Here is a 13,813-nt window from a genome sequence, read left to right as displayed (position 1 = left end):
TTTGGGAGTGTCTCTACCCCCCCACACCGCAAACCCATTGTCACTTCAAACATGTTCCTCTGGTGTTTCAGACACATTTTTCTAATGTTTTACACTCCATATAATCCGCTGTGTGTAGCAAAGCCTATTTTACTGGCTGACATAATTGATGGTGCCCACGACCTTGCGAGGGTCAACCTGACAGAAGGGTCTTGGCGTCTATCACCACGGAGACTGCGAGAACACATTAACACATGCACAGGGTGAAATTGGGGAACTCTAGATGTCCCTCTAAGAAATCTGAAGTATGTTGTTTTATCGTAGGACCATCTAGATTTTTCTAGAAATTATAAAAACAAATTGGAATTGGTCACAAGTTGGTAGTACTAATGGTTGTACACTTTATGAGGTACATCTAATGGAATCCAATACAACCAGCCATAACATCTATCTTTAGGAAGCTCATAATGTTCAGTTTTTTGTAAACGTGTAAATTCGATTATATGTTTATTATTGAGGTCATAATTAAAGATGGTGTTCTACTGGACTACATTATGTCGAGTGGTGTGTTAAATGTTTTGCTCAGAATCTCACAAACCTCTCTGAATATAAAGCAGTGCAGTGCGACACCATCACGGTGACCTCACTGCTAAAACAGTCAATTTAATTAATGCCTCTGTAAGAAATGGAACATTATAAAAAGTCGACTTTATAACAGAACAGCAGTATTGGATTGCATGGAGACCGTACAGGTGACTGTAATAAAGTGTTCACTGACAGCCTTGAGAAATGTCTTAAACGTTGGAGTGATTTATTTGGAGTAACTACCATGTTACTACGGCAACATGGCTTTTTTGAAAGTCGGCGCTCTGTAAGTTTCGGTTGCGAGAGCTGCTCAAAGGTGCAGAGATAATTCAGAAGACACACGCACACACAAAGAAAAGACGTTCTTGAATCATCTTGGAGAGAACATTTTTATAGAACTCGCTTCTCTCATTTTCTTTCCTCCTTCCTCTTTGATAATATCAAAGGTTGTGGAGCTTCAAAGTCTGGAAGACAACCCCGACCAGCAATGTTGACACCCTTCACTCTACCCCTATACGCACACACACACACACACACACACACACACACACACACACACACACACACACACACACACACACACACACACACAGGTTTATCAAGCCATCTTACGTAATGGAAACTGAGTAAATTTAATTTCAGATATGCCTCAATTTTGAACCATCTGTAATCATGTGATGGCAGGTAGACGGCAGGAAAATAATCACACACACGCACGCCCTCACACTTTTTATGACTTCAAGTGTGATGTCACAGGAACCTGAATGTGGTCTGGGCATATTTCTTCCCGGGCTAATATAATTTTTCCACCGGCGGAGCGTTTCCCCCCCAAGAGCAAAGTAACTCGACAGTGGCATGCAGCAAATACACACAGATCCCTTGTCCAGACTGGAACTGGTCCTGGCAGGATCACAGCTCCCAAGTTGTTTATATCAGTGAGCAGAAGCTATCCATTACCCCGAGCAAGGTGCCTGATGCTTTTTTCCACCAGCGGTCAAAGTGATATTGGTTTCTTGTATTAGAGGGGAGAGGGAGATGGAGTCTGCCAAACTCCCACTCCCAGCGCCTATGAAATCAGATGTCAGAGCAGCTGAGCTCAAACTGTGGCAGAAGTCAGTAGAATGTCTGTCGATTTGGAGGAAAGGGGTTAAACCTTAAAGCTTGATGTACTAGCCATGTTGGTGAGCAAGAGGAAGTCAACTTAAGGGGGGATTACAGTAAAAGGCAGTTAACAGAGGTTTTTTTTTTTAGAAAAGGTATGAATTTTACAAATCTCATGTTATTGCTATGGTCTGAAAATCTGGTTTGGATGGTTGCCCAGCATCATTCATTTTATTGATATTCTGTTGTAAATCTGTGTTTTAGCAGATGGATGAAAATTAAAACCAGTGGGTAATAGCCCTAAAAAATAGTAGGTTCCTTCCATTTTTATGAGATTAATATAACATCACATTAGATATTGATCTCAAATTGCTAGATAGTAAATACATTTGACATGATAGAGGATATAAAATGGAGGATTTCAATGGAGGATTTTAAGCAAAACAACTAATATCTATAGTGCAGACTGAAGTTCTTTTGGGCTCAACAGTCACAAATATGAGGATGCATTACTGGTAAGGGCCATGCCTGCCTCCATATGGACACACAGACATGACTGTTGGCACGCAGACACAGGCATGTCTACTGGCCTGTTGCTGGGCCTGTTACACATGGTAGGGGCAGGGAGACAGGCGTGGAGGTTGCCAGTCTGACAGACAGAGGTGAACTAAGGAGGGGAGGCAACACGGTGGCTAATTAACAAAACCTGGAGAATGTACTGGTGATTATGTTTACCACCTACCTTTTTAGGTAACCACCATTTCGATGCTGTATCCTGGTGTACAAATCAACCACGTCTGTTAAAATAGCTAAAAAGGGAGGTAAATTTGGCCTGCACGCATAAAAAAGGTTTCCTATATAAGAGAGTGCCAGTGAGCTTAAGAGCGCTCTGGGTCCCCTGAAAGTCCTGGTCCAAAGTCAGCTTAGATATTTCATGGGGTGTTAACAGTTTCTCTAGCTAGTAGCTCTGTTTTATGCAGTGTGAACCTTCAGTGCTGCATGCATCTTTTTTTTTCCCTTCTCAACCCTCCTTCCTTTGAGCTATTACGTGACCTGCTGTTCTGTGGATTTTTTTAAAAGGATGTTCACCATATTCCACATGTGCAGCAACAAACAATCTTCCCATTCTGTTTTTCTGTGTAGAATGAGTGACATATTGTTATATGATGAAATAGACAGATGCTTGTTGGTGTTAAGATACAGTCCTGGCTTGAGGTGTTAGTGAGCCGCCCCGGGCTGCCCCCTAGCCAGCCTTCGCTTGGAACGCTATCATCACTCCAGCTCCCCTTTTCCAACCGCAATATCACCTCGGCCTGGCTGTGCGTTTGTTTACCTACCCTGCTTCTTTGCACAGCGCCGGAAATGTTTATGCCTATCTATAGCAAAATAGACAGGGTTGAGTTTGGGGTTTTTTTGGGGGGGGGGCAGGGATGGAGGTACCCAGGTCCTCCTTGTCCTCTCGTTCACCTCGGGGATGTGGGCTGGGTTAGGGGGACATGTGTGGTCAGCATCGGGGCGAGGGAGGTGGAGGCTGAGGATAGCTGCTGTCATCGTAGGGTAAATAGTAAGGGAAGAAGGGGCTGATTAGTGCTAACACAGGCCCGGAGATAAAGGGCTGTGGTCTTGCCGTGACTGACTGAGGCCAGGCTCGACCAGTAAACAACCAGCGGGGTGTCTAAATGGCCTCGGGATCAGCCTGTGGCTAAACCTGAAGGCCTCTCTCAGCACTGGATCTTCTAAACACAAGATCAGACGCACGCACGCACACACACACACACACACACACACACACACACACACACACACACACACACACACACACACACACATTCTGGCACACAAACACACTTGCAAACATTTCATGAGAAGGAGGCTTGGAAACATTCATATTATCAGAGGCACACCTATACTCATAAAAAAACTAGCAGAGAACAAACATGAAAAGAGGCTTTCTCATACACACCCACAACTGTAAACACAATCAAGCCAAAGAGGACGTTTTTATTGCTGGATGTTTAACGGAAGAGATGAGCAGACTTTGTCGTCTTGGGGGTCTATTTTAGTGACGTCTTTCATCGTCATCATTGAGTTAGGACAAAAAAACAAAGCTTTTGGCCATCAATTTACAGGCATAACAAGGTGATGAGGTACAAACGGCAGACTCGGTTCTCAATTCGTGATGTCCGAGCATATTTATTTCCTCCAGTCAACATGGAAACGGCTGAGCCGGCAGCTAGCAGCTAACGGTGCTAACAGCTTGGACAGTTTAAACAATGGCAACAGCGTTACCGGAGAGACTTAATTCTCTGCTTAGTCATTACTTCATTATATATCCACATTGTGAAGGTTTGTTTGCTGCTATATTAATGCTCCGAATGTCGACAGCTTTAACCGTCGACAATGTGATTTTCAGTGGCTGCATTTTGTTTTGTTTCAGCACGGTTCGAGTTAGCATGTTCAGAAGCACGTCAGAGCAGGTTTCAGATCAGCCACGAATCACGCCGCGCTCGAGACACTGAAACCGTGGCGATGTGATATTTACTAGCCGAGATGGTGATACAGTCTGAATGCACTTTCTGGCACTTTCTTAGCCTGACACTCATCCCCGGGGAGGACGGGGTTTGATCCAAACCGAAAAGTACAATTTCCATAGGGAGTACAGCCGGCCCCCGCTTCCTCCTGGTCACCGTAATCTTTTGGTGTCTCCTCCGAGTCGGGTGTAATCAGTCACACACCGCCACGTGTTTTGACACCTGTCCTGTGTGGTGTAGAGGAAGTGAGCGTATTACTCTGCTGCAAATCACACTCCTCTCCTTTTGGAAAAACCCCACACGCAGACAATCAAACCCATCTTCACATGAATTAAGACAGACAGGTGGATTGTCAGGAAGGGATTAAAAAAGAGGCAGAGGAGAAGAATTGAAGGTTCCCTTACATTGTGGGTTTTTTTTTTTTTTTAAAGAGGGTTGGATGACTGGGGAGGCGAGTGACTGTTAATGGGAAGAAATGAACGTGCTTTACTGGTGGATGTGACAGGAAGAGACTGTTCTTAACAAGGCGTCAGAGTCAGTCAGAGTTACAGATCCATCACTTCTCAGAAGCCCGGAAGGAGGAGGAGGAGGGGGAGAGACATTTAAGGATATTCAGAGAGGGAGAGAGTCTGTGAAGGGTAGAGAAGAAGAGGGAGAAAGAGGGATTTGAGTGTGGCTGACAGCACTGCATTTAATTTGGGCTGCCAGATCCTTTTTCATTTGACTCCCTCTCAACCAGCTTAGAGGCTGCGGAAGGACTTGGAGGCGAAGGTTTGCCAGGATGTCTCAGATTAGCGCTGATGTGCCACGTCACACTTTAAGCCGGCCTGTAATTCATGTTCAACAGGGGGATACTCACACATTACACTGCGCTGTGCAGGACGTGATTAATTGACTCACACTCTAATATTGGGTGTAATTTGCCCATCCTCTGATGTGAAACTGACTTTATACTAGACTTACTGTATGTCGCCGTCCCAGGGATGTTATATTGGAGTTTTGGCTCCGAGCTGCATAATTTCAAAAGTAGAGATAGAGCTCAAGTATGGAGGGAATTGCTTCAGGTAAGCTTTCCACTCGTTTCCATGCTGCTTAATATTTAGGGCAAGATTTAATAGGGTGAAATAGTTGTCTTAGTCAAGGTTGTAGCGGGTGGTAGCCTCTAAGACAATTTTGTTTTGTATTTATGGAAATTAAACTAAATGATGATTGTGTTGAGTGTTTTTGAAATGGTTCCCCCAGTGGTCAAGGTCACACTGTAGTTCACACAACTCTCTCATTTAGTTCTACTTCATGCAGCTATTTCCTGCTTCTGCTTTTTCAGACTATGCTCTTCCTGGATACAGTGGAGAAGGAGGAGGGCCAGGAAGGAGAGGGAAGGAGGGAGATGGCAGAAACCCTGCTGTCCGCCTTGACAGACAGACACCAGCAGAGACAGACGTGGAGAGACAGGTAACACAATGTACCACCAACTTTGTTCTTTCCATCCGTCCTCGAAAAAATACATCTCCGACGGATGTGTGGGACAGGTAAAGTAGGACACTCTACGAGCCCTGTATCATATTCAGACTGGGAACACCGTCACACAGGAATAGGAAAAAAATCACTCCAACCTCAGTTTGGAAATGAGCTATTCCACTTTATATTTAAGACTTTATGTACAACAGCTCAAACACAACACTTACGCATACATTGGGGACTGCTCGGTAAAAGGAATGTTTCTATTTCAGTTGATTAGATTCCCCCAAACAAGGTCCTTGCAGGGAATCTTGTAAATTTGGCCAAAAGCGAGTGCATGTTGTTTGAGAAGCCATTAAAACTAATGGTGAAAATGAACCCTCTTAGTTAATTAAACGGACTGAAACTATGGGCTTTCAACAGGCTCAATAAATAACACATGCACAATTGGGGTCAAGGGTCAACGCCCAGAATGGGATGTTTACATGAGGATAAATATTTTGTGAATTCCTATTAAAGAAAATGGGATACAATCAAAATGTTGAAGCACACGACAAAACACAAGTAGAGGTTACTACCAATCGTAAAGTACATAGAATAATGAGCGAGACCATTTGGTTCATTTGCCAGCCTCACAGTGCAGAATTGTGATCACTTCGTCAAGAAAATAGAAACATTAGTCATCGCTTTATCATAGTTTTTTATTCAGAGTCGATGTGAATTCCACAGATATGCAGCGGTGTAGTTGGCGTTTGTTCGGTGGTCTTCGGGCCTGGCAGCTATCACAGCTATCACAACGACACGTGTGTCTTGGATAAGCCCAGTCACTTCCTTCCTTCCAGATAAGGGCGGAGAGCTCACGGATTAGAACACTGCCCATTCATTCAGATAAAGAAGGGCCTCACACACACAACACACACACACAACACAGTGTTATTTTAGCTGTTCATTCTCTCAGCCACTCTCCCCCTCAGCACCAGCAAGGACACACACAAACACTGACATGCATGTATAAACTAGATCTGCATTTGCATATGTTTCACTGCTTATTGTCTCTACCAACGGATTTGACCTCAGTGTCACACACACACACACACACACACACACACACACACACACACACACACACGCATGCACATGCACACTTTGGACCAGCCATGATCCAGAGCCTGAAGAAAAGCAAAAGAGCCAGGGGCTGTATCTACAGACTAAGAAATTCCTGAAAGCAACATCTTTTCTTTTGAAAGATATGTCAACTTCCTGCAGTGTTATTGCCCTCATGGCGCCCCTCTGTTTTGAGTTGTCCCCCCCCCTTAGTTGACCCTTAGCTTTGCCCCCATCCAGATGAGCCTTGTAAACAGCCTGTTTCCACACACCTTGCTTTGCTGTGTCGACGACCACCGCCTAACAACTCTGATGTAGAGCCCGCTCTGATAGTGCATTCCAGCCACAGGTGCTGAAAGCAAGAAACCATCTCCCCATCTCACCCCCCACCACCTCACTGTTACCACCTTTTGAACATGTCTTACCCCTAAAATCCCGACAACCAGTATCACAGACCGGGGACAGGAAATGCTCCGTCCTTGTCGGCGGGGCAGACAGACGTTTACTCTATCAGCAGTGAAAGACTGATTAGATTAGTTTTGGAGGAGGGCGAGCGTCCCACACAATGTGTTTGAACTCCAGCTGCTCCTGATACCACCTCTCCCCTTTACACACATTAAATGTCTGTCCCTAACCTCCACCGCCCCCACTTACAAAAAAAAGCCAGGGGGTCATCCTATCAAGTGGCTGTCAACAGATCTCACTTACACAAAACTAAACACATGGCTATGTGCAATGTTAAGTGGGACGCTCTGGTGCTGATTAGAGGTTCACGACTGATGGAGGTGAAGGATCCCTACAAAACAAAAAATGTTATTATGTTTGAATTAAATATATAGTACATTACAGAATCAGATCCACACTGAGGGAATTAGTTTACTCCACTTAATTTATTTTCATGAATGCATCACCAACATGACTTTTTTAAATTAATTTGCTGATTCATTTTGCTGCTTTTCTTTTTATTCCGGGCATCCAAATTAGGTTTCCATACAATATTCAACAGGCAGGCTTTTATCATAATACTGCCTTTTGTTTCCATAGTTTCCATTCAGTGCATAATACATGCAAAAGGATGGAAAAAAGGAGCAAAAGCGGATGATTGATGACTCCTGCTAGAGGCACATAAACATAAACAACCAGCACTGATTGATTAAGTTTCTTTGCTGACTTTTGTTTCTTAAACACCAGTTAAAGCAGCACTCGAACGTGGGACCCGCTTGCTGGCATTTTTCTGCCTCCGGGGCATTTTTAGGACTACCAAGAAGCAAAGAAAGAGAAATTGGACCTGGTGACCAGTGGTTCTTCATGAGTGACTTATAGGCACTCAGACTGAGTGATGCCTCGCCGTGCCCCGCTAGCAGCGGCAGTCCATTCATTCACTCCGGGCCAACGAAGTTATGAGAGCTTTTTTATTCTTATGAGCTTTTCTGGTAACTGGGTTTTCCCGATGCACATGGTGAATTCTTTGATAGATGCTGCCCTCTGTGTCCCTTTGGTAAATGCCCCGTGAGTGCCCTGGAATTAGATGGATTATTATGTGGGTGGGTGACTCTACTGTAGGAAGAGCAGTTGAGTGTACCACACAGGAAGTGCAGCTTGAGGAGCAAGGCACTACCTCCCGGGACCGAATTTAGACAGGAAATTGAGATTCAAAACACGTCTTGAAAATGCATAGATTCTGTCTAACATCTATAAAAAACGTTTTTGACACGCTGGAATAATTTACACACAAAATCCAACAGCATGCCATATTTTAGTTTTTTTATTTGCAATATACTTACAGTAGATTTTCAGTGTGATGGTATCTCAGGTCTGTCTGACTATAACATGATGGGTACCTTTGAAACTTCTGGATGAAGTGACCTCATCCTGACCTTCCGGATCCTAAAGGTCACTGGTCTGATCAACAGGACGAAAAAAAAAGAAACATTAAAAAGCTGTGTCACAGCCGGCGAGCAAACACTGAAGGGAACAGCTGTGAGTTTTGTACTGACCATGCAAACTGCTGTAGGCTTTGTAAGGTCATTATATGATAATGAAAATCATTACAGAATTACATGGGGGTTTAGGACATGAGAGCAGCGGGGAGGGGAGGGGAGGGCCACATTGGGTTTGATAAATGGACTGTGAAGGTGCCCATCTGGCCCTCTCTATGGCTTTTTCTTCCTGCTCTTTTATCCAGTCTCGTCCTTTACTGCCCCTCTTTCATTCCCGTCCTCTGTTCTCCGGCGGGCTGGTGTAAAAAGCGAGTGAGGCCCATAGTGAAAGATTAACAGAGTGCAAACCCAACTCACCTCTGTGGAGGAGAAAATAAGAGGGTAGACAGGCGGAGGTGTTTATGACCCGGAGCAGGGTTTTGTGCATGACTTGGCATACGCTGTCCTCCCATCTCTCAGTGTGGGCCGGTAGGAGAGTAGGCAGCCATTGACCTTTGGCATCGAAACAGTTGGACAGTTCAGGATGTGTGAGTAGCTGTAGTTTCGAGGTGTTCCTTGTTTTTGGTGGTAATGCGTAACAAGGTTCAAAATGTTATTTTCATGCCAGCGCAAAGACGTTGATTACTAAAATGGGGGAACCGCTGCAATGTTTGCAGCATTTTCGATTATACCAAGTGAGAAGAGAGAGAAAAAAGACTGCAGGAGTGGCAGCAAGGGATGTAAATACATCATATTCATCCCAAATAAATGTATGGAAGGGCTTTTTGTCTCTGTTTGCAAGAATGGCTCGGTATTTCATATTCTGTGATTTTAATAACGTTTAATAAAGCGTTTACTACAGTAAAAGTTATGTATCCATGAGATTGCATCTAGTTTCTTTTATTTCCACATAGTTTTAACCTTTGGATTATTTTAAGTACTGACATTTTGAAGAAGTCATTTCATTTCCGTCAACCTTTGAACAGACAGGGTTCACCCACACTGTATGGGTTAGGGTGACACTATTATAGCTGTACGCTCAGAATTTGTGGCGTAGTACATCTGTCGCCTGTGTTTATTACTTTTCTCCAACTTGTTGAAAGTTAGTGAGGTCTTTATCCCGAGACAAAGGCTACATCAGCTGACATGGCAAGCAGGGCTAGAGGATAGAGAAGGAGGTCCACGTGTCTGCAGCTGCACTCATCAATCAGCTGTCCAGTTTGACCTGTGACCCGCAGGGCCGTCTCCCAGCCTCGATCGGCTTTATGTTTCCTGCCATTGTCATCCTCTCTTGTCCTCACCTGGACAGGGCGCTGCAACACAAAAGGCCCAGTCTGTCATCAAAACCAAGGGTCACCGGGGGCCAACGGGGGCCAGAGAGGCAACGTTGAAGCCGTGCCCGGCCGGGGGTGACCCCGGCGGTGATGTCAGCGACCAGTTGCACCCCTGCGGAGATGCAGAGAGACGGAGAATAAGGAGGAGAGAGACCATCGTTGGCAGGCGCTTCATTCCAGGAGTGGTGACATTTCTTTTGTTGTTGCCGCTGATAGACCACGCCCCCGAATTTGGTACCGGGTTGATCTGATGTAGCAGGCAGCGGTCCCACTTCTGACAGTCTTGAAGAGACAGGACGAGCTCTGTCTGTTTTCTTTGGCATGAGGTAGCCAGCTCAAAGTTTTGCTGGCTGCCCACATTGTTTCTCTTTTCCTCAGGGTGTGTGCTTGCTGTAATGGTGGGCACACACACCTGTGTGTGTGTGGTGGGTCCCACAACCATGTTCTCTATCTGCGTTTTTCTTTGTACCACCTACTTTTGCCGTCATCGCCATCGCCGTGTTTACTTGGTTGAGGGCGCTGGAGGAGAAAACAAATAAGTACATGTCAACTGTCTCTTTCATCGCCGGCCAGCCTGTAATTAGTGCGAGCGCGGTGGTTAGCCTAAGACGCTGTCGTCTAATTTGTCTGTCTTTATCTAAAACATGTCTGTGTGGTCCCAGAGACGGGTTACATGCGTGCAGCGAGATCGCCTGTGGCCTTGTGTGCATTTTGAGGTGTGTGTTTGTGTGTGCTCGAATGTAAATTATGAATTCTTCTCTCACGTACCCGCCCTTATTTAGCAATCAGCCAGTTATGCATGACATGTCCTGACCTCAGCAGAACCTCACAGCTGCTGTTGCCGTAGCAGTCGCGCTCACGTCCTTGTTCGCTCCCGGGCTGGGAAATTCTTCAGAGTATGTCTTAATCTTGTCGGATTGTACCTTTAATAAGATGACTTGGCAATGCTATTTCTTTACCTTCTACTTACTGTACAAACAAGTTCTACCCATGTAAATATGCACTTTACCTCTGTCTTGCCTTGTTCTCAAACAAGTCAGTAATTGGCCATTGAGGTACATGCTTTCTCTCGTTCTGTGGTTAGGTGTGGGAATGGAAGGCCCTCGCTGCTGGCAGGGATCAGCATCACGCTCTCTCATTGTTAATTTTCTCTGCTTATCCTCGACTGAGTCACAACTGCAGTAAATTGCTCGCAGGTTTTAATGGAAACAGTAATTTCATAATTATGCATTTCACAGTAAGAGCTTGGCAATGCGATGTGGCACAGAAAAGGGAGAAAAGAGAGAGTTGAAAATGTCATTAAAAGTCCCACAGACATTTAAACGCACTTGTTGCAGAGACAGTTGCTCATTAAATGCTGCTTTTTTTAATATGGAAACAAGATTTGCATTTGGAAAAGACAATGTGGTAAGGAGAGAGGGGGAGGTTATGGGTTTGGGCCTGTTTTACTGGTAGTCTCGAAAAACCAGGAAATTCTTTCTGGTCAAACCCAACATCCCAGAGAGCTGATAGAGCATGATTGGACGAGGATGTGTGGCAGGCATGTGAAACAAATGGCAAAGGGTGGTGCATTGTGGGTCCTTGGAGGGTTTGCTCACTCGAAACCCTGTCATTATAATGTATCTCATCTAAATCCTGTTTGTTCCTGGTCGGAAAGCAGGACTCCTCAAAACATTCGGTTGAAATCATACCATAATAGGATTTTTACGATTAAATATTGGATATGGGAAAATTGTTTGTGAGAGTGAAGTGAGCTAATTAGATGAGCACTAGTAGAACCATAATAGACAATAATGTCAATACTTAGGCATAGGCCTCAGTACAAACATACACAAGATCTGCATGTGATGCTCGTAAAGTTTCCCATTGTGTATTGTTTATGATTTGCTACAGCCACTCGGAGATTTAACATTTCTGTGCTGCGTTTCGGTCGTTAATATCACAAAATTAACTGAAGGAACGCATGCCATGTTTAAACACACACACACACATTATACACATTACACATGCATGCAGGACACATGCTCCATCCTTTCACTTTTTCTCCACCTCATCTACCACCAGCATCCCACCTGGGCTCTCCCTCCCACACACACAACCCCCCCTCATCCACTCTATATACACATATCTTTCTCCCCTCCTCTGTTAATTATAACCTACACTGCTGGAACACTTCATTTCATATCAAGCATATTGTCTCTTCAAGGCTGGCAGGCAGGTCATAAATTATCCTGAAGGTGAGGATGGAAGTTGGAGGAGATAGTTATGAAAATTTCATCTGTCTGCCGTAGCGGCCGCAGCTGCTCCTGTCACCAGCCGTGTGCTGGAGGAATTACACCGGGTCAGCGTTTGTGTGTAAATGTGTGTGGGTGTGTGTTCTCCAGTCTGTGCATATGCGTAGGTGGCGTGAACACATGTGAACAGTTACAGTGTGCGCGTATATACGGCGCTCACGCCTGCTGGTCTTCGTGTATCTCCGCATTTGTCCCTGTGTGTGTGTGTGTGTGTGTGTGTGTGTGTGTGTGTGTGTCGCTGGGCCAGTGTGTACCGAGGGTTGGCCAGGTAAGACCTGCCTGTCAGTGTGTGGAACATCTCTGGCGTCGCTGTCACCCCAGGGCCCCCGGCTCTGCCCCGAAGCAGGGAGACCAGGAGGGGGGGGGACAAGCTCGCAGGGCGGTCCCCAAGCTGTCTCTGTTCATTACCGCTACAGAGACGGGACGTGGCCGGCAGGTGGCCGGACCTTTAGTCCTTACCTACTGTGATCATCTGCTGCTCCACTCTGCGTCTGTGTGGGTGTACCAGCGTGTTTGAGAATGAAAAAGAAGTCAGAGGAAGCCCATAACTTATGTATTCGAGCGGGGAAGTGCATATTTTATACTTGACCTATGAAAATGCGTTTGTGTCTTTTGACAGATTATTGCATGGAGGCGGTGTGCCTGTGCAGGCACATCTCTTAATGGCTACGCTTACATATTTACAAATGTACAGAGATCCTGCATTTGGGGAAACGGGAGTGCTGCTGTGGCACTTTCCTGACGGAGCGCGGCGCAGCTCTTCTCGACAGACAGCCACTCCAAGTGGCAATTAGTAAGAAAAGAAAAACACAGTAAAACTCCCCCCCCCCCCGCTCGTCGTCCCCTTCCTACGTCAATCCGCAGTTTCCTGCAAAAATTCTATTAGGGCCAAAGTCCATAGCTGTTAATTACAATTCTAACTAGCTTGCCTCCTGACGAATGGATGGCTTCAGCAGCGATGTAGGATAAAAGGGATATCAGCGATTTCACTTCCCTGTACAAAGACTGCCTCTGAAATGGGTCATCAATCCCATAGTGATAAATGTCTGGTGGAGTAATGACTCTCTTATCGGCGCCGGATTACTGCAGATATTTGTAATTAGTGTAGCCACACAAGTCCCCGACAGATGTTTTTGAGGGGGCACAATATTCAAGCCTTGTTTTAGTGCTAAATGGGAACTTTCTTGCGAAGAATAGGGACAGCAAGAGCTTTTGTGTCGTGGCAGACAGGTGAATCTGGAGAACTGGGCCACGGTTTTGTCAGTGGGAAAGTATGTGTTCTGCTGCACGCACACCTACAGTACACACAAATGTATGGAGCCATGCGCACGCGCACACACACACACACACACACACACACACACACACACACACATTCTTAAGCTCATGACCCGATAGCTAAATACACAGCCTGAGGTCCATCCTTCAGCTATTGAGCTTAGTCTGTCTATGACTGTGAGACCTAGGGGGCTCCTCTTCTCCTCCTGTTCTTCCTCCTCCTCCTCCTA

At 45.4% G+C, this 13,813-nt stretch overlaps 1 protein-coding gene across 2 annotated transcripts in view; it reads left to right on the top strand.

Moving 5' to 3' along the window:
• The window catches only part of fto (FTO alpha-ketoglutarate dependent dioxygenase), a 112,765-nt gene that overhangs the window by 44,448 nt on the left and 54,504 nt on the right, over positions 1-13,813 (top strand). For both annotated transcript variants that reach the window (XM_084016984.1, XM_084016983.1), the window contains exon 8: positions 5,521-5,648. In XM_084016984.1, coding sequence (XP_083873110.1) covers positions 5,521-5,648 — 128 coding nt within the window. The remainder of the gene's footprint in view (positions 1-5,520; positions 5,649-13,813) is intronic.

This window comes from Eutrigla gurnardus (genome assembly GCF_963514095.1).
Source record: "Eutrigla gurnardus genome assembly, chromosome: 1".
Taxonomy (NCBI): Eukaryota; Metazoa; Chordata; class Actinopteri; order Perciformes; family Triglidae; genus Eutrigla; species Eutrigla gurnardus.
Note: the sequence above shows the minus strand (reverse complement) of the source record. Positions and strands in the feature narration are given on the sequence as shown.